The sequence below is a fragment of the Macrotis lagotis genome, chromosome 7 (assembly GCF_037893015.1).
Source record: "Macrotis lagotis isolate mMagLag1 chromosome 7, bilby.v1.9.chrom.fasta, whole genome shotgun sequence".
In the NCBI taxonomy this organism is placed as follows: domain Eukaryota; kingdom Metazoa; phylum Chordata; class Mammalia; order Peramelemorphia; family Peramelidae; genus Macrotis; species Macrotis lagotis.
This window is the reverse complement of record NC_133664.1, coordinates 184,589,650-184,614,029: the sequence shown is the minus strand read 5'-3', so window position 1 is coordinate 184,614,029 and position 24,380 is coordinate 184,589,650. Positions and strand designations below refer to the sequence as shown.

The 24,380-nt window shown below is 33.5% G+C and overlaps 1 protein-coding gene across 1 annotated transcript in view; it reads right to left on the bottom strand.

Annotated features, from left to right (window-relative positions):
* Positions 1 to 24,380, bottom strand: part of ITPR2 (inositol 1,4,5-trisphosphate receptor type 2) — a 482,746-nt gene that overhangs the window by 335,289 nt on the left and 123,077 nt on the right. Inside the window, exon 10 of the mRNA XM_074195308.1 lies at positions 8,539 to 8,583. Coding sequence (XP_074051409.1) covers positions 8,539 to 8,583 — 45 coding nt within the window. The remainder of the gene's footprint in view (positions 1 to 8,538; positions 8,584 to 24,380) is intronic.

Here is a 24,380-nt window from a genome sequence, read left to right as displayed (position 1 = left end):
GGGGACAAAATTCAAATATCAAATAATGATTCCCTGCTAATGATAGAAATGGAATGATGAGTAAATCTAAAAACAATAATCATGAATTACCCACCAAAGGCTTATCTATCTTACTCTCTACTTTCTTTTTAAGCTACATTCCTTCAATAAGCAGAGTAAACTAATATACTTGTATATAATGTAATATATTATGTATGATATACATACATCATACATAATATATAATGCAAGCTGAGATCCCCCCCACCCCTCAATCTTGGGGCTTTACAAAGAACACTACATAAATGAGATTTGGACAAATAAGATCAAATAGGCAAATAAAAACTTTAATCCTAACCTGTTAGCTTATCCTATTTATACAGGGTCATTATGATACAAATCAAAACTTTCCATGAATATCATAAATATATCATTTAGATTTATTTCTATCTTAGACTTTAAACTTCTTGAGCTGAAGGTCTGTTTTATATAAACTCTAGTCCCCCTATTACCAAGGACTTGACACACAGTTGTTGTTCAGTTTTTTCAGTTGTAGTTGACTCTTCATGACCCCATTTGAGGGTTTTTGGTGGGGCAGAGATACAAAATGATATGTCACTTCCTTTTCCAACTCATTTTACAGATGAGGAGTTGAGGCAAGCAAGATTAAGTGACTTGGGCTGGGTCACACAGCTAGATCAGATATTTCAGGTCTTCTTTATTGCAGACTAAGTCCTCTATCCACTAGATTGTCTATCTACACCCAGTAGTCACTTTAAAAATATTTGAATTTAATTAAATTGGAAAAAAATACAGATCAGGATTGACTTATAAAAGATGTTAGGCCTATATCAACGTAACCATGAATTATTCAAACTTTTATTCATTAAATATTTATTAAGAACTTACTGTGCTAGGTGCTTTTTTGGAACTCACAGATATCAAACTGTATTCCATAACTTAGTAATAAGTTTTTTAATGTGAAATTCTAATTCTTTGTATTAAAGGAGAGAATTTCATTTGGGAGTTTCATAGCAGTCCTTGCCATTTCAAACTTTTTTTTATTCATTAATTCAACATGTAAGCACCTATTTTGTATTGCTAAGTATAAAAGTGAACTCTAAGTTGTCAAAATAGGTCAATTGAGTCAGAAATCTAATTAGTCATCCAAGGATTTTATCTTCATGACATGAACGAAACTACTTGAATGGCTTGAGCAAATTTGACAGATATTTTGGAATCATTAATTAGGTAGGTGGTACACTGGATAAATTTTGGGGACTAAACTCTGAAAGACTTATCTACCAGATTTGAAATCTGGTCTCAAACACTCACAAGCTATGTGACTCTGAGCAATTTATTTAACTGTTTGTCTCAGTTCTTCATCTGCAAAATGAGCTGGAGAAGGAAATAACAAGCCACTCTAGTATCTTTGCCAATAAAACCCCAAATGGGGTCATGAAGAATCAGACACAACAGAAAAATGACTGAACAACCTCAAAAAATTGTGAAATCATAGGTTAAAAAACTTTCTTTTCTTTAGAAATACTAAGAAATAATATTTCTCTAAGATCTAAAAAGTCCCTTTCCAGATTTTTCCCTTTAGGAAATTAAGCAGGACAAAAGACCTTTCATAGGGAATTGGATTAAGGATGGCAACCAAATCATGGAACAAAGAATAAGTCTAATTTCATTTAGATCAGCTGCCTTTTCTACCCACCAGAATTGATTGGTCCCATCTAAAAGCAGTATCCTCTATGCTTTTCCCCTGAAGCATTTGGCTCAAAGACTCACCCTTTTTCTTAGGGAAAGGATTAAGATATTGAAGACTCAGAGGAGGTCCCTTTGTTTATTCTAGGAGAATATGCAAAAGCATTGTTCAACTAAAGAACAGAGAAGTAATTATTGTTTTACAATGTTAGCCAACTTGAGGGAAGAGATATGAAAGAGGACATGAGAAATATATGTCACTTTAGTCATCTCCTCTAAACCAGAAATAGCTTGGTGACTAAATTAATTTTAAATTAAATAAAAATTTTTCTATGCAATATAGTATTAATAGTTTTTCTTTAACACTAATAAGCTAGTCTGCAGTATCAGTCCATGATATACTTACTAATGGACTAACTTTTTAGGCTGTATTTTTCAACTATGTAACACACATGACTGAAATTCAACTTTACTTCAACAAGCATTCTTCTATCATTTTTTCCTATATGAATGGTGAAACTGAACTTGTGAGAAATTGTGGGTACCACTGATAATTCACAAATTTAAAGTTGAAAGGAATCTCAGAGGTTATCTAGTCTGAGTCTCTCATTTCATAGATGAGGACATTGAGGCAGATAGAGGTGAAGGGACTTGCTATTATGATACTGCTGACTGATCCAGGAATTGAGACCAGATCCTCCATTTCAAATCTAGGCCTTTTTTTTTAATCACTCTCCATGATGTTCTAAGGCTTCATGAAATCAGCACAAGATCATCCACAATTATGATTATCTCAACAACTTCACTTTCTGTCTCAGATTTCTCTATGATAGCAGCACTTACTATTAGTGAGCCTAACTCTCCACTTTCATGTTCTACATATTAATCAAAGGAAAACTAGACAGTTTTATTTGTTGCTGCATCTATCAAAGAATCTTATGATCTTAAAAAATGTATAGAAAACATCATGATGAAGGAGAACCTTCAAGCTACATTTCACTCTGTTGTATAAAACATTTTTTTATAATCAACAAATAATATGCATAGTAAATAAGCACCTTTTAAGTCAATTACATAATTATATTAAGATGTAGTCTTCTATCAAATATTGTTTGTGAAAGTCTGCCTACTTGTTTTTTATAATTTCCCTAAGGAAAATCTTAAAACCTGTGCAAATTATTCTCAGAAATTTTGCAGAGATGGGAAAGGAAGCATATAGGTCAGAGGGGAGTGAAATTTTTTGATTTTTTCCCAGTAGCTGTGATTTTTTTTCCCAAATGTTCAGAATCTTCAGACTTCTAGAAAATCAACCCCTCAATGTTCTCCATTTTTTTTAACCTTCACTATGGACCTCCTCTATGTAGATTTAATCTCATTCAGTAACTCTAGATTTGATTTTTTTAGATCCTTATATATTTTTTAGATTGTGTATTATAGATTTTAGTGTCTACAAACATCACTTTATCTTCCCTGTCCTCAAAAAGAACCCTACTGGATCAATCAGTCCATCCTTGATAGGTTTTGGATCTCTCCTCTATTCTGCAGCTAAACTCCCAAGGTTACTTCCTTAATTTTTTGAAGTGTGATTTCCCTCCTAATCATTCACATATACTCCCTTAATTGCTAAATCTCATCCCTTAATCTTCTCAATCTCTCTGCAACCTCTGAAACTGTCAATTTTCTCCTTTCAAACTTTTTTCTTCTTTTCAAACTTTCTTCTCTCAAAATTTCATGACACTACTCTCTCCTGTTTCACCCCCCCATCCCCCACCCCCACTTATCTGACCTCTCCTTCTCTTGAAGATTACAAAGAATCTATGATAAGAAGAATCCTTCTGGAGAAAATGGAAATGGGATGAGGTCAAGTGTTTATATAGAGGGATTTACTTTACCTTAGTAAGAGAGACCATATCTTCATGAAAGACAAGGATGAAGGCAGTGATGCGAGAGATGTTATGAGATGAGAAGGAAGAAAAAGAGCTCTTATTAAATGGTTTTAAACTTTCAATGAAGTATAAGCCAAGATCCTCAGCTGAGATGGTGGGGAAAGTGATGTCATGGGGAAATCTGAGCAAGGATAACAAGGTTTAGAATCATCACTGTGTAGAGGCAAATGGTTTAGGGAACTGTAAAAAAGAATTCGCTATAGTTAGGGTCCAGGTGGGATTTATAGGGTACCCATAATTTCCTGCATCTCCAATTTGTGGTTCAGGAGTTGGAATGCAAGTGGAAGACCATAGGAATAATCCCAGGTTGGAGTTGGTCAAGTACAATTGTCAAAAAGGTAAGGAGGCAAGGTCTTTGAGTGTAGGTAATTCTATGGAGTAAAATAATTTACCAAGGGTAGAAGTAGGGAAAGGAAAGGAGGAGAGCTTAGAAGGTATAGATTAATGCCCTGAAAAAAGAACTGAAGGATAGAGAGACTAGATCTAGATCATGTTGAGGATGAAGGGGAAAAGATATAATGATAAAAGGTTACAATCAGATAAAAATTGCAATATTACGTAGTCTGTAATTATGATAAATGCTAAGAGAATATGCTCTCAAAGAACGCTTCTAATACAGATGACTGATTACACCCTGACACTGTCACATCAATGATCAGTCTTTTCCTATCTGTTAGAAAAGAATGTTTTATTTTTTGTGATTTTATTCAATACTCATCATGTTTATTACCTCCTAACTCTCTCTCTTTGATTATAAAGGCTTCTTCACAGATTACTGCCTTTGAGCCTGTTTTCTATGTTGATACAGAATCCTAGTTACCATTCTTCCCTATGCCCATACTTTACTGAAATCATAGAGGGTTTTTTGGTTTGGGTTTTTTTTTTCAAGGCAACAGTGTTAAGTAACTTGTCCAAGGTCACACAGCTAGGTAATTATTAAGTGTCTGCATCTGGATTTGAACTCAAGTCCTCCTGACTCCAGGGCCAGTGCTCTATCCACTGTGCCATGTAGCCACCCCTCCATTCATTTTCAATAGCTTTCCCAAGACTGGAATTTTCTCCATCATTTTCATCTCCTGACTTCCTTCAGATCCCAGCTAAAATTCTTATCTCTTGCAAGAAAACCTTTTGCAATCCCCCTTTATGTTAGTATCTTCCCTCTGAGTTCACCTCCAATTTATCTAGAGTAACTGTTATGTATATAGTTATTTGCCTATTATTTCACCCCATTATTAAGGGAACTTCTTGAGATCAAAGACAGCATTTGTTACTTTCTTTATATCTCTGGCACTTAGAATAGTGTCTTGCATATAATAGACATTTAAAAAATGCTTGTTGAAACTAAAAACTACCTTGAGGTACAACTTCACCACCTATCAGATTAGCCAACATGATAAAAAAGGAAAATGATCAATGTTGGAGAGATTGTGGGAAAACTGGGACACTAATTTATTGCTGGGAAAGTTGTGAACTGATCCAACCATTCTTGAGAGTAATTTGGAACTATACACAAAGGGCACTAAAATTATGCATACCCTTTGATTCACTACCAGGTTTATATCCCAAAGAGATCACAATAAAGAAGAAACATCCACCATACAAAAATTTTTATAGCATCTCTTTTCATAGTGGCAAAGAATTGGAAATTGAAAGTCCATCAGTTGGGAAATGACTAAACAAATTATAGTAAATAAGTGTGATGAGTATGATATATGTGATGAGTATAGTATATGTGATAAGTATAGTATATGAGTGAACAGTTGTTCTATATAAAATCATGAGCAGTTGGACTTCAGAAAAGCCTAAAAAAACTTTCATGAACTAATGTTGAGTGAAGTGAGCAGAACCAGAAGAACATTGTACACATTAATAGCAACACTGTGAGATGAGCTCCTTTCAGTGATCATGGACAATCCTAAAGAACTTGCGATGGAAAATGTCATTCACATCCAGAGAAAAAACTATGGAATCTGAATGCCCAGCAAAGCATTTTATGTTCACTTTTAAAAACTTCTTTTATGTTTTTTTCCTTTCTTTTTCATGGTTTTTTTATTCTAATTCTTTCACAACATGATGACTAGTGGAAATTTGATTAAAAAAAGAAATGCTTCTTGACATTGACTTGATAAAAGTCCATTCAATATGAGTGTCATCAATTTTTCTTCATAGCATTTTTCTGCTGCAATTATTTTCACTGTGGTCTTTTTTTTTTGCTGTTGATTTGGTTTCTTTCACATTGCTCTCCTTCATAAACTTTACATTCCAGGAACACAGGATGAACTTTTTCTTAATATTGTTCTGTGCCCTCCCACAGAACAATTCAATTTTATCATATTTTTCAATTCTGAATTCTTTTCATTATTCTTCCCTTTCCCTACCCAATGAAAAGTCAAAAAATAAGAAAAATAAAAACCATTACAAATATGTACAGTTATGCAAAACAAATTCCTGCATTAACCATGTCTCCTTTCTCCCACCAAAAAAAAAAAAAAGAAGAAGAAGAAGAAAAGGAAATATGCTTCAGTTTGCATTCCCTTCTATCTGGAGTCAGATAGCATATTTTACCAAGAGTCTTTTTTGGAATTGTGGAATTGTAGTTTATAGTGTTTTTCAGAGAGGAAGGAGAATGAGAAGGTGGATCTTGACTGATAAAAATAATATCTATATCTATCTATCTATATATATATATATATATATATATATATATATATATACAGAGAGAGAGAGAGAGAGAGAGAGAGAGAAAGAAAATTTTTAAAAAACTTAAAAAGGAAAAGAAAGGAAAAAGAAAACTTGGAATTCTGCTTAACAGAATGACCAGCAACAAATTCCTGAGGACTTATGATTAAACACTATCCACCTCCTGAAAGAAAGGTGGTTCACTCAGAGCACAAACTGAGACTTATTTTTTTTAGATATGAATAATGAGAAATTATGTTTTATTTAACTATAAATGCTTATAACTATAATTTTGTTTTTCTTGCTTTCTCAATGGCAAGGGTGGGGAGTAGTGGGAGGGAGAAAAGACTGATCCTTGTTTGAAAATAAAAATTAAAAAATTAAATTTAAATTAAAAATTTTTTTAATTAAATTAAAAATTAAATAAAACATTTTTAAAAGAATATATCAGGTATGAGCACTAAAATATGAGGTAGCTGGGTATTCCATAACATGATCTTTCTTATTGCCTTTGGAAGTATAAGACCAACTTTGTCAATAATTTTGTTTCTTGAAGCACCATTTTCTGTAAGAAATCTTTCATCTATCAAAACAGTGCCCTCTTCTATCTTGTATTTAAGTATATTGCACATGTGTGAATAAATGTGTATATATATATATATATATATATATATATATATATATGTGTGTGAATGTAAACATATACATATAACCATACTCTGTGGATATTTTATATGTACCTGTTGTCTATTCAATTAAAATGTTAGTCAATGTACCTGTATTAACTGCCTGCTATGCCTGAAGTACTATACTAATTACCGAGGATACCAATACTGTAAAAAGAATTCTCTTCCCTCTAGGAATTAACAAAGGAAAGACAATACACAAAAGAGAGGTGAGAAATAAGGAGTTTTGTCTCCCAAGCCCATACCAAGTGTGTGACTAGAGCCTCCAATTAGAAGAGCAGAGGGTTATGATAAGGGATGAGTACCAAAAGTGATTGGATCTTTCTAGATGATCAATTCAATGATAAGATTCCTGGGGCATAGTGGATGAGTCAGAGAATCCCAAAGGAGTACAGAAAGGTAAGAAATGTGAGTTCAGTGAAAGTCAGGATTGCTTCATATTTTGTCCTTGGGCTAAACATAGTGAGCCTAGCATATAGTAGATGGTTAAAAAAATGCTTGTTAAAAGACTGATATTTTCATTAATGTGAAACTTCTTTTTACTTTCTGGATTAATTTATAACAAGGATGTCAATATTTGCATGATCAAGTTACAGCAATATTCCCATTCTAGTCATTCACTGGAAAAGGATTTCATCTTTAGACTATCAAGTTAATTTAGCACCAATGATTGGTCTAAATTTGTGGTCCTCAGTACCCTTTGCCTCCATTTTCTTCCACATTTCCATTGTTGTTATAGTTATTTTGTTCTTTTTTCTTCATTGTTATATTTCCGTGCCCAAATAATTCATTCTATAGTGCTCACATTTCTGATGATGTGCCTCTCTGTGTTTAGCTAGGTTGTCTCACAGAAAGGGGATACAGTTTGCTGCCAGGACTATATTTAAAACCTCTCTAGTATATTAGAATCTGCCAGAGGTTGGGTTCTGCTGTCATAATCTATACCATGTTGAGACTTCAGAGTAGGATAATTATTTTACCTTGAACACATTAGTGACTTAATAAATTTTTGTCGGATGTTGACTACTCAATGAATGTCTTCCAAATCAGAAATTATTCATTTATCCTTTAAGCCTCTGGAAAATCTCAAAGTTGTGGAAAATGACAGCCATCGATAACTCAGTTTCACAGCACAGAGAAAAAGTACTGAAGCCAATTGACTACCCAAGCATCTGACTTTCCTCCTATACTAAAAACATATCATGCCACATGACCATAAGTCTTTTCTCCTCTCTCCCAATCCCTATATAATCCTGGGGAAAAGCCCTTGAATCAAGCCAACATCAATTGCCTCCAGCACTCTGTTATAGCTATTCATAAACCAAAATGAGCTCCTAACTGCCAGAATTTTCTGTTTCTGAAAATCTTCCCATAGACCTGCATCATATCCTAATCCTTTCCAACCACAGAATCTTACCTTAGTCCTGTTCTGCCAACTAGCCAGATTTCAATGTTTCTGCTTAATGTTTAAAGACTAATATTTGCAAATGTAAAAAAATGAACCATATGCTTTCTTTATTTTAAAAAAGTTGACTTACCACCACTTTTCCTTCATTATTGGCATCTCGATAATCAGGATTTAGCTGCAAAAAAAAAAAAAGACCAAAAAAACTTATTCACATTTTAAATTAATTTTAAAGTCATTCATCAGATTTACTCTGTCCAGAGTCCAAACAATGATTTCTCTAGTGATAGGAAAGTCTCCAAATGCTCCTATTTTCTGATAAAGCTATTTTAATCTCAAAGAACTACAAAATACTCCAAAACAAAAATTCTTATATAAAATCCACAGAAATTCAAAATAGATTCAACTAACCACTCTCATAGGAGAAGCAAAAACAAAGACATAAACATGGATAGTAGAGAACTGGCCTTAGAATCAAGAAGAGAGGTGCAAGTTCTGACCTAGTATGAGAACTCTAACATATACCAGCTGAGTAATCCTGGGAAATTTAGCCAACAAGAAATTTTGATTTAAAAATCCAAATGTCCCACAAGGATTGATATAAATCATCATACTACTGAATATCCTTGAAATCAATAATATACTAATAACTAAGCTAGTTGCTTAGGGTCCATCTACTTGCCTAGGGCAAAAGAATTCCCTTGCTCATAAAAGTCAAGGAAATTATTTACTTTCCTTCAATTATTTTAACAGCAAAAGGCAAAATGAGGGGGTTGGACTCTAGGTCTTAAAATCTATTTGAGACCTAAAACCAAGAAATCAATCAGAAAAAAGAAAAGTCAGTTTTTTAAGGTAATCATATCTTAATTACCCCCCCTTTTAAGTAAATGCAATGCTATTGAGGATCAGATGAAGTCTGATGCCTATGTTATATTTTCCTTCAAATGTCAGCATAGCCCAATACTTCCCTGATAGATGGCTCTAATTTGAAAAGCGATATTATAAATTGAACAAGATGAACAAAATTTATCCTGTTGGGGATGACTTTTAACTGTATTGTGTTATTTACATCAACATTATTTCTATCCTTTTGAACACTTCAGGGTCCCCTGAAGAGTAATAGGTAAAAGAGTGAATACAGAGTGGTTTTGCATAGAATCATAATGGGTCATAAACAAGTTCTAATCATTATTGCATCTGGAGTTAAAAACAGAAGAAACTTATTCCACATTACATCTGGGGATGAGGTAACTTAACAGTTCGTGTCTGGATGAGAGACAGGAGACTCCTGAGTAAAAAACACTTCTTAGACTGATCTATTTGTTATAAGAAAGTGGATTTTTCCAAACTTTAAAAAGATAGTAGGGCGGCTAGATGGCGTAGTAGATAAAGCATCGGCCTTGGAGTCAGGAGTACCTGGGTTCAAATCCGGTCTCAGACATTTAATAATTACCTAGCTGTGTGGCCTTGAGCAAGCCACTTAACCCCATTTGCCTTGCAAAAAAAAAAAAAAGATAGTAAGAAGCATTGTGATGTAGTGGCCAGGGAGCTGAACTTTAAGGCAGTAATACTTGGGTTCAAGACCAACATACCAACTCCAAAACCCAGAGGATGTCATTTAACTTCTTACTAGATAAGGAAAATTCTGTAAGTCTGTAAATTGTAGAGAAGGTGCTGATCAGCATTGATAGTGGGAGTTTCCTCTTCCTAGGGTACCCCACATCAATGAAATTTCTGTTCTAGTGCCTCTCCCTATAAATATAAAATATTCCCTAAGAAAATGAACTTAAAGTATATATTTTCTAGATACATTTTATACACCTACATTTTAAAACAGCTTTGAAATAAAATTGTTGAATATAATTTTTAACAGTGCTTATTTTGAAATAGCAATCTTTCGGTTACAGTTCAGACAGTTGTTTTTCTTTTTAAACCAGCTTAAGAGAAAAATTCGTCATTTTTTAAAAGATCAAGCCAGTTCCTGTTGGAAGCACATGCTAATGCTAAGAGCTATAAATTAAGAGTGCTTATAAAATCCTTGACTACTCTATTTATACACTATGACTTTAAGTCCCTTCTTACTAAATTCAAAGAAATAATAATCAGGAATTCCAATTTCCTTCTTCTTTTATCCTCCTCAGTCACCACCTCTTGAACCAGAAACACCAATCTTCTTGTTTCATAGTGACCAATTCCTCATGAACCCAGGGGGTTCTCTTGTCAGAGAAACTGGAATGGTTTGCCATTTTACTCATGAGGAAAATGAGGCAAACAGGATAAAGTAACTTGCTTAGGGTCACATAGCTTAGTAAGTATCTAAGGTTTGAATTCAAGAAGATGAGCCTTCCTGACCCCAGACCCAGCATTCTAAACCATCTAACTCCCCCTCAGAGACTGTGATAACTTAGGCAAAGACCTGGTGCTGTCATAACTAGGGTCTTAGACACCAAAAACTGAGAGTCAATTGTTTGCTTTATAAAAAGCAAAGAAATTTTTTGCTTTGTAAAAACTTCTGAATTTATCTCATGATTCATTCCATTCTATCCTGGGATGTGATTACTAACATGGTACCATGTGAGAATGTTGTCCCATCCTTGGGGCCCCAGACATCTGGTTTGAACTACTATCCCCCTCCTACTTCCACCACTTCTGTTATTCCACTTTGTGGACTTGGAAGCCTAAGGGAAAGACAGTGGGGTGAAGGTGGAAGTAAACCACCCTGATAGATAAATAAATATATGACTCACAATATCTAGCTGGCCTTGGCATACTTCAAATTCTACTCTAGTAAAGAAAATCAAATCCTTCCATTGCTTTTGAAAAGGATGTGGTGACCAAATCTCCTAACTCTCTAAACTCCATACTCATTACTTCAACATCACCACCTCCTTCCCAATCCACTACATTAAATTTGTGTCTGGCTCTAGGAGGAGGGGCACAACATGGAGACAAAGAATGGCCATAAAAACAGTGTTTTAATTTCAAAGATTGTCTCACTTTTATACTTTTATCTTAAAGCAATTAGCACAATTCTTTAGTAAACAAGTAAATGCTCTTTCATTCTTTGCCTTAAATTGGTAGCAGCAGTAAAAATATCACCTGTGTTCCCATGGTTTTGACATTATATGAATGAAATAACAGAGAGGGAAAACAAATGAAGTAATAGAGTTAGTTGCCTATGTTTACATGGCTAGTAAGTCCAATACCCAAGACTTGATCCTAGAAGAGAAGGGAAAAGTAAGCATTTCATCTTTCAGTTTAGCATAAAGGAGGAAGGAGAGGTAAAAAGTTATAATATGGAATATACGCTAGATTTTAGAAGAACATATGAGTTTAAAAAAATTATAGCTAGGATTTTGTTACACTAAACACCTCTAAAAGTCATCCCAGAAGAAATAAGATAGTCTTTAAAAAATTCGAATGAGGGAACAAAGAGAATTAACTAAAGATACTGGAGTAGATGCACTAGAAAACCATTGACATATGAGATTTTTAAAAGACATTTAAAAAAGATGAAGCAGGGGTAGGCAAGAAGATGAATATAAAAAGCACAATAAGATACAGTAATAAATGTCAGAAATGCTAAAACTCAGGGTGAACTGAGACTAGCCAGGAAAGAGATGAGGACAGAAAGAGATAAGGACAGCAAAAAGATGGTGCAGTTTTTGGACACATTGAGGGAAAGAGGAAAATCAAACAAGGGAGAGAAGGAAGGACCACTGAGCAGGCTAGATGAAGCTGACAAATGACAAGGAGAAGGTTAGAGATGTTCAGTTCTCATTTTGCTTCTTTTTTCTCTGACAAGAAGAATATTTTTGGATGGGAAAGGACAGCACAGAAATACCAAGGTAAGTAGGAAGATAATGAGAGAGCAACTGACAACATATGATGATTTTAAGTCACAGTGCATCCCAGGGTTCTAAAAGAATTCAATTGAATTCAACAAGTATTTGATTAAATGACTGCTCTGAGAAAGACACTCAGCTAGGAATGCATAGACAAAATAAACAAAACAGAAAAAAAGTTCACGCCTTTCAGCAGCTTACAACCTACTTGCTATAACATTTACATCACTACCTAAATAAAAATTAATTTGAGGAGGTGGCAGAGAAAGTTAACAGCCAAGAGGCATCAGGAAAGGCTTCCAAAGGCAACTCCAAAAACAATTCCTTGAAGAAAGTAAAGGATTTTAAGGGATGAGGAGGGAATGCATTATACAGGCAAGAAACAGAAACCCTGTGAAAATACAGACACAATAGGGAACTGTAGATGGAAAACTGCAAAAAGAGAGTTTGGTTGGAATGTAGATTGTGTGAAGGGGAATAAGATGAAATAAGTTTGGAACAAGCTAGTGCTAGACTGTGATGGACTTTAAATGCTAAAGTAAAGAGACTGATACTAGATGCAATAAGGAATCACTGAAAATTTATTAGCAGGGAATTATGGTGGTCAAATCTGTGCTTGAGAAATATATCTATATCTATATCTATATCTATATCTATATATATATATAGAGAGAGAGAGAGAGAGAGAAAGACACATAACCTGAATATATGTGTATGTATGTATATATATATATATACATACAAACCTTATATCACTACAGATGACAGTAAGTAATAATGATGATATATTAAATATATCCAGTAAAATGATGATCTTAATATATAAGAAAGAGAAAGGATAATTAAAGGAACAGGGTCCCAGAGAAGATGGTGGAAGATAGAATTCATGATTTAGGCCTTAGAATTTAGAAAAGGAATAGGGTCACCTTTTCCAATATAGCCTTTTCTCTCTTTTCTCTTACTATTCTTTCTACTAGGTCAATTATTCCTAAGTTTTAGTTAGTATATCTAAGTGACTCCCAAAATTTGAGCCCCAGCCTTGCTTTTCATCCTGAATTTCATTTTCATATATCTAGCTGCTTACCAGACATCTCTATTTGGATAACAGACCAGCAAGCTCAACACATTCAGAGCCACATATTCCACAAATACCATATTTCTTTCAGTCAATGACATCACCATTCTCCCATCTGAAATCTTAAGAGGCATTTCTTGTGCTTTCACCACATTTATTCATTTGCCAAATCCTATTGATTCTATGATCATTGGGTTCTCTTGGCTCTATTCCATTCCTTTGTTTCATTCATAATGCTATTACCCTATAGAAATTTTCTAATTGATCTCCCTTATTTCAGTTTCTCCCCATTCCAACCCATTCTATATAATCTTTTTTAATCTCAATAGATACCACCTGATCAGTTGTGTTCTACTGTTTAAGGTATTTCAAAAAATTCTTATTGCCTACCAAAATAAATCCAAAGTTTTAGTGTTTCATGCAGTCATTTACATTCTAGTTTAAGCCTACATTTCTACCCTTTTATCACATTCTACTCAATTTCACATATTCTAGTCAATCCATAAATATTTGCTAAGCACCTATTATATGTCAGACACTGTACTATGTACCAAGGAGCTCTCAGTCTAATGTGGTAGTGACATGTAAACAGCTATGTATGAACAGGATAAATTGAAGATACTTAACAGTAATTCCAGAAGCTACCTCTTTCACCTACTGCCTTAACTTCTCTGTGTTCCCGATGATTCTCTAAGACTGTAAGTTTCATTGAAGACTCCAATCTGCATAAGCAGAAGGCATTCCCTCATTGGTAGTTATCTCCAAAAGTGAAACCACAGATCTACTCTCATCTATTGCTTCAGGTAGACAGGACTTACATGTTATTTCCCAAACATCCCATTCTTCTCCTATCATTTCCTATTACTGGAATGTATTTCTTTACTTTTTCCTCTCTATCTATTAAAATTTTCTACCCATCCTTCAAGGCTTAACTCAAATGTTACCTCCTCCTTTACATCTTTCCTGATTCTCCAAGTTAGAAAGAATCTATCATTCAGCCAATCAACCAGTAAACATTTATAAAGTGCCTAGTATGTACAAGACACTATCCTAAATACTTGGAATGCTTCTGTATACTTTTCATATTCTAGTATGCATTTGTAAAGTTTTGTTAACATGTTTTATCTCTCTGAAATTATAAATTTCTTAAGAACACAGAGCAGGTTTTTATATTCTTCAAGGCCTAGTATAATAGCATTCGCAAAGTTGATGATTAATGTGTTTAGTGAATTAAATAGAAAATAGGAGGCAAGGATGAGAGAATAGCTAAGTGCAGAGATAGAGATATTTGGAGGTAAGAAAAAGGAAGGTTGTCAGCTCAGGATTTATGGCTTCTATTATCTTGTTAACCAAGGAGGCATTAAGAACTGAGAGTTAGAAGGGAGGGAAGAAGTTCTGAAATTATCATTGTCATAATTGTGAGGGACTGTGCACCACAGAACAGAAGGGTAAAGTACCTGGCCAACTGGTAGTTCAGACACAAGTGAAATGAATCTGTCATGGGCCAAGTCATACATTTTGGATGATGATAACTAAATGCAACATGTATATGCTCCATCATGGCAGGAATTGATGGGTTAGATGAAAAGAATTTCACTTGTGTTTAACTTCAAACCAACAAATCCAAAGACAAATGTCGTTCATTAAAAAGTTGAACTTGAGCTAAATGCAGATCAATGCATACTATTTTCACTTTTTAAAACTGGTTTTAAGTTTTTTTTTCTTTCTTATGGTTTTTTCCCTTTTATCCTGATTCTTCTTTCATAATATGATTAAAATGGAAATGTAATAAACATGATAGTACATATATAACCTATATCAGATTACTCAATATCAGGGGGCTGGAAAAGGGAAAGGAGGGAAACAAAAAATATGAAACTCAAAATCTTACAAAAATCAATGTTAAATGTAATTGAGGAAATTTTTTTAAATTAAAAAATAAAAAATAAATTAAAAAATAAAGTATTTTCAAATCAGAAAAAAAAAGTTGCACTTGAGTTGCATGAATGTAATTTTTATTTTGTCTTTAGCAAGAAGAGATGCAAAGTGAGGAATATACATAGAAATAATAGACAGATTTCTCTAAGGTTGCTAAATCTAGATGTACTTTATGTTATGGATACAAGAATCCTAACCAAGAATAGAAAGGTATGCCAAAAAAAAAAAACAATAACAACATTTAGCAAGTAGGGTTGCAAGTCAATTTAGCCTGTTAATCTGTTCATTTGCAAGTGACTCAGTGTATTTTATACAGTATTAGATTCCCTACCATCAGGGTCACTTTTGTAGATGATGCAACCAACTGAGTAGATTATCACCAACTTTTCATTTCCATATTCAGAAGAGCTAAGATGCCAGAGGTTTTTCCCTCCATCAAGTTTCAGGTAGCTACCATAGGAAAGGACTTCAAACAGTTGACAGGGAGAATAAAGGAACAAGAAGAAATGTTTTAAAATCTCTAATGTCGGTGACAAACTCTGCTAGTGCTGAGGTTACACTTCTTTGACTTCCAATTTGACAAATGCTAATGATTCAGTAGCCCCTTCAGGGCCCACCAAAGCTCCCAGTACTTTTCCCACAGTAAAATGTCAGTTGCCAACCATATTAAGGTTCTCTCAGCTTGAGCTCAATTCTCCCTTTTTGCATATGCAGCTCCAGAAACTTCCTACACAGGTAGCATCTTTCTTAAGTAACAAACATACTGTGTTAAACACCTAAAAATTATCATTCCCTCAAAGATTTCTCTGCAGTCCATCACCTGAGAGTACACCATTTGATCCTGCAATTTCCAATGAATTTTTAACAATTATAAATGGAAAACAACTGCAATATCCTATCTAATATTATAGAATCAGGTCAAAACAGAATAAATAGATCTGAGGTTTTAATCTCATCATATTTTTTCATTTTCCTTATAGAAATAACACTGCCTTTTCCTTGATGAATTGTTTTAATTGTTTTTTAGTTCCATGTAGTCACACAAAATAACCTAATATGTTTTTAAATTTGTATTTGTTCCCTCAAAGGGGACAAAATTCTAGATACTACTCCTTTTGATCTTGAAAGCATTCAGTAATAATGAAAAGATCACTGATTCTGGAGTCAGAAGTACTGGGTTCAAATCTTACATATGGAGATTACATAATGTCAAGACATTTAACCCTTTTAAGATTCAGTTTCTTTATATGTAAATTGAGACCCAAGAAGTACCAATGACAACAATAACAATATTGGCCTAAATAGTCTCTGTGGTTCCATCTTGCTCTAGTGGTATAATTGTATTATTAGATATATAAGGCAGGATGGAGTTAAGGGACCTTTGGAATCAAGAGACTCATTTTTTTTTTAATCCTAGCTCTGTTCCTTACTTATTATCTGTGTTGCCTTAGGCAAATCACTTCCACTCTCAACTCCAGTTTCCATACCTTTGAAATGACTTAATAAGACATAGGTAACCCAAAAGATCCTTTACAGTCCCAAATCTGGAACCATAACATAACACTATTTTGTTTCTTAATAAGGTAACTGAAAACAGTTGTCTCATAAGATGACTTTGAATTAATATAGGGGTACTTGAGTACCATTATAGAGTGTAATTTTAAAGAAATTAATTATTTTCCAAAAACCAACAAGTGAGTGTTTACTGCCATCTTGTGGTTATTATATCTATTTACAAATAAACAAAGGTTTTTTAAAGATTCACCTGCAGAGAACAGAGCAAGCAGCACAGTAACATAATGATTTTGTATTATCTATTGCATTATATTTAGGGGGGGTCATCAATGAGAACAATTATGATATATCAGTGCTCTGATTTTTTGTCCTTTAGTGCATAAGAATTAATGACTCTTTAAATGTTAATATTTTATTTCCTTAAATCAGATCATTAATTACAAATTTTTCTTGATTTGTGATTTTATTCTAAGAAGCTACTAAAGATGAATTCCATCTCCTTCCAAAAACTCTCCTGACAAGAGTCTTAGATCAAGTTGCTTGAGACCTTCTGAACCATTAATCAACTAGTCAAGGGTCACACAGGCAAAGGATAGATTTAAACTCAGATATTCTAGACTCCAATGCCACAGTGCTTCTCTAGATATTTATGGAGTACTATAAGTTTTTAACCCATTAAGTTTTACAGTTTATGTGACTTGCCCATGATGCACATCAAGTAATGCCAAAGGTGGGATTATAAACTAACATCTTTCTCATTACAAATATAGCACTTTGAACCCACACTTCCTTTCCATTAAAATATCAAATTCTTTAAACTGAGTGAAAGGAAAATTCATAAATTTGTGTTCATTTTTGATTACTGAGCAAGGGGACAGAATTTTAACAAAATAGTATCCTGGCGGCTAGGCGGCACAGTGGATAGAGTACTGGCTTTGGAGTCAGAAGTACCTGAGTTCAAATCCGACCTCAGACACTTAATAATTGCCTAGCCCTGTGGCCTTGGGCAAGCCACTTAACTCCACTGCCTTAGAAAATCTAAAAAAAAAAAGTTTCCTTATCCTATAATCAGTACCTCCCAAAATATCCCTGAGCACTATTCATATTTTGTGAAATGGCCCTTAAGCAGAAATACATTCTCTGAAGAGCTAGATATAAAAATAGGTATCTCATAAAGGAGAGTGGGGAGGAGAGAGAAAGTGAATGAAAGAATGATTAACCTTGTAACTGTGTGTAGTGGTAATACTGAAGTATTTCCTCCCTTCCTTTATAAGATCACAGCTGTACACATATACTTAAATAAAGTGTTTGATGTTATTTGAATGTATTCTGGGAGGGGTGGCTAGGTGGAGTAGTGGATAAAGCACTGGCCTTGGAGTCAGGAGTACCTGGGTTCAAATCCAGTCTCAGACACTTAATAATTACCTAGCTATGTGGCCTTGGGCAAGCCACTTAACCCCATTTGCCTTGCAAAAAAAAAACCCTAAAAAAAAAAAAGAATGTATTCTGAGAATTATCAATAAATCTTCTGGTATGTACATTGTAACAGTTCATGCTGAAAAATATTCAGGAATAGTTTCTTTGTTAGCCTATAAGTATATTCCATAGAAAAAACTTCAATATATGATTTTTTGTATAGTATATATATATATAGATAGATATCTATATATATATATATATATATATATATATATATATATATATATATATATATATATATATAGTATCAAAGAGAAATTCCCCCAAATCTCCTAAGCTTCTTATTTTACAATTCATAGATCAGGCAGAGCATGTGATCTAGGTGCCTAAGCTTCAGTGATTTATATGATGGACTAGATAACACCTTTTGTGATTGAGATAACTCTTAATCAACTGCATAAAGCTTACTGAGTGCTTATCTATTGATACTGGTTTTTCAATTTAAACAGATTATCTACACCCTGGATTATGAAAAAGAAAATTCTACATACCTTGTTTATCTTTTCTAAGTCCCTTTCATAAAATTTGATAAATTTGATAAAATTTTCAGGAACATATGTGAGAATGTTTTGGGGGCGGCTAGATGGCACAGTGGATAGCGCACCAGCCCTGGAGTCAGGAGTACCTGAGTTCAAATCCGACCTCAGACACTTAGTAATTACCTAGCTGTGTGGCCTTGGGCAAGCCTTGCAAAAACTAAAAAAAAAAAGAATGCTTTGGATAGCAAATTTTGTTATTGTCTAAAGGTAAATATTGAGTTTAAGTTAAGCTATAGCATTGTGATTTAATGTTATTATTCTTATGTTTTACTATATAACTATTTTAGAGTTTTAAATATTGAGCTTGGGCACATCAATTAATCTCCAGACCTCACTTTTTTCATTATAAAAATGAAGATGTTCTTCTAAATGATTACTAATGTTTGAGCTTTTAAGTCCTGTGATTTATAAGCATTGCAGATAATCTCAAAACTCTAGCCATCTAGGTGAAAGATATCTTATTTTAGGTGAAGAACATGAGCCACAGGTGAAGTCATTTTTAAGATTCCATTTTAAGCCATTATGAGTTGGGACATACATCATATCCTTCTCTGAAACTATTTTCAATCTACATTATACTTATCAGAAAACCAGAATAGGATGTGAATCATGGTTCCCAAGTCATTTAAGTTGACTCTAAGTAGTCATGTTGTAATTACAAATATGCCCCTACAAGTTTGATAAATCTTACCTTAAATTAAAAAAAACTAACTCCCCAAAGCTAAATCTAGATGAGAAAAACTAATGAAAAATCTTATAGCTGCCATATTGTTTGGTTTCTTTATATTACATTTCAATATTGAAAAATTCTGTATTCAGGGTCCTGAAAAGCAGATAATGATCATAAACAGCTAACAATGATATGATCTCAAAAGGTTTTTAAAATCCTTTATAACAGTCATCTGATTTGATCTTACCTGTATGGCAATAAAATACTTTTTAAATTTAAGAAGTTTAACATTTAAGAAGTTAACAAGTGAAAGAATAAAATATATACATATTAAGATATAAGAATAACATCAATGTACTAGAAGTACAAAATGGTGTTTCTCTTGCCCCTATTCAAATCCTTTTTTTTTTTTTATAAAATTCAGTTTGTGTGCTCTAAACAGCTGGGAATCATAGTATTATGAAATGTTTTATGTAAGTTAAAAAAAGCATAGCAGTCAAATGTCTCAATGATGGGGCTCCTCTTCCAAACTGCTGAGCAGCATTTGTGACTGAGCAGATTGGAGTCCAATAAGAGGAATGTTCTGCTTAAATGAATCATTACTTTCAAAACTATTTGTCTTCACATGAACTGATGCTGAGTGAAATGAGAAGAACCAGAGGAACATAGTACATACCAACAACACTGAGTGATGATCAACTATGATGGACCTGTTCATTTCAGCAGTGCCATAATAAAGACAATTCTAAAAGGCTTGTGATAGAAAAATGCCATCCATATTCATAGAAGGAACTATGAGTTTGGGTGCAGACCAAGGCTTACCTTTTTGAAAGTTCTCTTATGTATTATGTTGGATTTATTCCCATTTCAATTTGATTCTTCTTTCATAATATGATTAATATGGTTATATATTTAACATAGTTATATGCTCACACAGGTTATTTGTGGCAAAGTCATAAATTTCACTCCCCTAACTCTGATTTTATTACAAAGTAACTGAATTCACTCTTACATATATAACAAATATTAATTATATTATAGTAATATAACAATCATATTAATAAACATTTTGTTATATAATTTGTATTAATCATGTTATACTGGTATATATACTATATCCCTGTCCATATTTATTGATGCTGTTATTTGTCTTATTAGTGTTTACAGAAATGATTAAGGTGAATTATGCTCACATCAAAATTGATCTAAAGTTTTAGTGTTTGTGTTTTATCTACTTTTTCGAGGAATAAAGCTTTAATCATTATTGGTAGTATTATGATCACTATGCAAAACAGTTGGACTTTTAGAATTCAGTTTTACAAGAGAATTTACAAAGTTTTTAGAATGAACAGGTAATCAAATGGATATTTTAAAGAGAATTGGGGCTAAAAACAATTTCTTTTATACTCAGACAGAAGAACTCTCAGAATTCAATTTAATTTAATGAAGAAGAAGGAAAAGGAAAAGGAGAAGGAGGAGAAGGAGGAGAAGGAAGAAGGAAGAAGAAGAAGCCATATGCTAAGCTCTATCCTAGTTGCTAGAGAAGTATTCACAGGATCATATTTTCCTGTTTGGTTATATCTACCTTTTGTAATATTACATTATTATTCACTTGAAATTTCCTTCCCCTCTCCCCTCCAAAAAAATCCACCTTATTTTGCTAAAAACAGGTAGGATATTGATCAGACTGTTTCCCAAAATTGCAACACCCCAATGTCTTTTGGTGTGTATGTATGTATATCAGTTTACAAATCTGTTTCATCAGTCACTTTCCCACTTAAATATCCATAGTGACTTCCTATTCAGATCAAGCTAAATCCCCATGCTAGCTATTCCTCAAAACCCTCATCAAAAGGACTCCCCATCTATTTACAACTTTATCTCTTGGTATTTCTAACTATATCAGCTCCCTTCAAGACTCTTCCCTTACTTTTCTCTCCAAAGATTAAAAAATTATATGCATATTTACACACATATACATATCTTCCTTAATTTATAGATTTAGAACTGGAAGAAACTATAGATCTAGTCCAATGCTCTCCTTTTATATGTGACCCCTGGTGGCCTTGAAAAGCTAAGTGATTTTCCCAAGGTCACACAGGTATTAAGCAGAAAAAAAAAAAAGTTAGGGTTTGGACACAGGAACTCTGTCTCCAAATCCTATAGTCTTTTCATGAGATCGCATAATCTCTTGTTTCTCTACCTTTCCTGTGTTGTTATTACCTGAAATACCCTGCCAATTCTTCTCTGAATATTTGTGTTCATTAACTAAACCAAAAAGCGTTCCTTGACTAATTTTAGCTTTACATTCCTCAACACTACAACTAAAGTATAGTTTATATTACATAACCTTTTACTTGTTGAATTTTTCTAATTGTTTCTTACATTTTTACATTGTCTTCTAAACTAAAGGATAACTGTGGACAGATTGTGTTTATCAGTTGGGAAGTGAGTTCTTATTTCTTCCATGTGACAAATTTTGTTTTGACACATCCTTCAAAAGCCCATCTGATTATAAATGAATCTCCCACAATGTGCAACGTGGAAAAAATATTCAGAGAGAAGCAAATTTATACTTCAGTAGTTTTCTTCTTGTTAAAGCAAAGGATTAATGTGTGCTTTTAAAGTTGGGAAAATATGCTCTACTTCCTTGCTCAGAATTGATCATACAATATTAGAACTGTCAGGGACAGTTCATCCAATTCATCATCCAACAAGTAAGTCCTTGCTGGATGATGAATTTAAGTTTGAAAATATTATCATTTTTTATGAATTATTATATAACTAATATTTTAAAACTTTAACTTCAGTAAATATTTATTTTATGAAGGCCTGTGAGAGGCAGTATGGTACAGAAGAAAGAGTCGAGTGGTCTTGTAATCAGGTAGTCCTGGATTCAAGTCCCTATCTCATGTACAAGAGTACAAATCACAGAACCTCTCAGAATTCCAGGCCATAAGACTGTGAATTGCAGGGGGAAACGTTGTTCAACATTGATTGAGTGAGTTTTTTGTATCAATGAAATAATAAAGAAGAAAAAAGGAGGAGGAAGACAATTGGGGGGAGGAAGAGGAGGAGGAAGAGAAAGAATGGAAGGGATGAAGTGGGGGGGAGAGAGAAAGAGAGAGAGAGACAGAGGGGGGGGGGAAGAGGAAAGAAAGAGAGGGAGAAAGGGAGAAGGAGGAAAGAGAGATAAGGGAGGAAGGGAGAGAAAGAAAGCATGGAAGGAAGGAAGAAAGGAAACAGGAAGGAAAAGATTCCGTTAATAATAAATTTGTCAAAATCCTAGATTTATGTTGTTGGATCATTTTTTTTCAGCACCTTTGTACATCTTTAATTATTTCAAGGAATTTAGAGAAATTCTCTGAAAAGGAAACATTTTAACTTTGGGGGCAGAAAGTTAGAATCTAATCCAACAGAATTAAGATATCTCCATCTGTCCTATAAACCATATGACATGAGAAAAACTTTCACAAGTGAAGGAGAAAATCCATTCAAAACAATATCATGGCAACACAATTATCATCTCTAGGACTGTGTTAAATTATATCAGATTTCTATCAGATTTCTGGTTTAGAGTTCCACTGTCTGCTACGTCAGTGTCAAGAGCTTCAGAGATATTATTAGTCTATGATGCCTTTTAATTCTGTCTGATCCACAAAAACTTTTATATCATACTTTCATTAAAATTTCAAAGATGTAAGTTATTAATTTTGTAGTTTTTTACATCAAAATTTAGTAGAAGAATCAACTACTCTTTTTATCTGAGCAAGATAGAAAAGAAAATCCCAATTAGGTTTCTTTCAGCAATTATATTTGTGTACAGTACTAGTCATGTTTCATTCACACACACACACACACACACACACACACACACACACATACACACAAAATATTCTTACATAAAATATCATAGGTCAGTACAAAAAGATCATCACCATCCACTAAACTCTTGAGAAAGTTCCACCCCAAATGAACTGTTTACATTTAAAAGTAAACCTATGATACTGACTTCCCAGGACTTTCTTTTTCATGGAAATTTTTCTCAGTAGCCAAAATTTAGGCTTTATATGTATTTGTATTATTTATCCATGTTATTAATATTACAAATAAGTACTCAGTTATTAATATATGTCAGTATTAATAATGTATATCTCATTTGTGTTAAACAAATTAATATAACACTTTATTCTGAATAATCTCTTTAAGAAAGGGTCTCAGATAATCTCTTTTTATCATGTAACTGATGTCATCAAATTATATGAACTGCTTTCTACAGTCTTATTAGTGAACAAAGTTGTTAAAACCTCTCTTCTTCCACTGCTTCAGCCAGGCCTCTTTTCTTACATTCATAATGCACCAAAAAAATTACAAAGCCAAGAATTTAAAAAAACTTTAGTGCTTATTCTTTTGCTGTTTGGGGGACATCTAACTGAAGCAATCAAATGTCAGAGCATCAAATATGAAATCAGGAAAACCTGAGTTCAAATTTAGTTTTATACACTTCCTAGCTGTATAAACCTGGGTAAGTCATTCTCAGTTTCCCCAAATGGAAAATGGGCAAAATAATAGTACTTGCTTCCCAGAGTTGTTGTAAGGATCAAATGAAATCAAATGAAAGGGATCCCTCCAGATTTCTGTTTAAAAGTAAGTGTCCATTATTAATGAACACCAATTTTAACTTAATCAGTTTTACTATTTCTTTGGAGTTGTTTTCAACTCATCTCTTCATAGCCTTTTAATGGAGAGAAAAAAGACTTTATTGACAGTTTGGGGGAAGTTCAGTGTCTCAGGAAACAAACCCTTTCCTCTCCAATGACTCAGAAAATAAAAACCACCCACTTAGTGCAAGACTGGCAATGAAGATAAACTTGAAGAGATCAGGGGCTTTCTATGTTAAAAAATGAGCTAAAT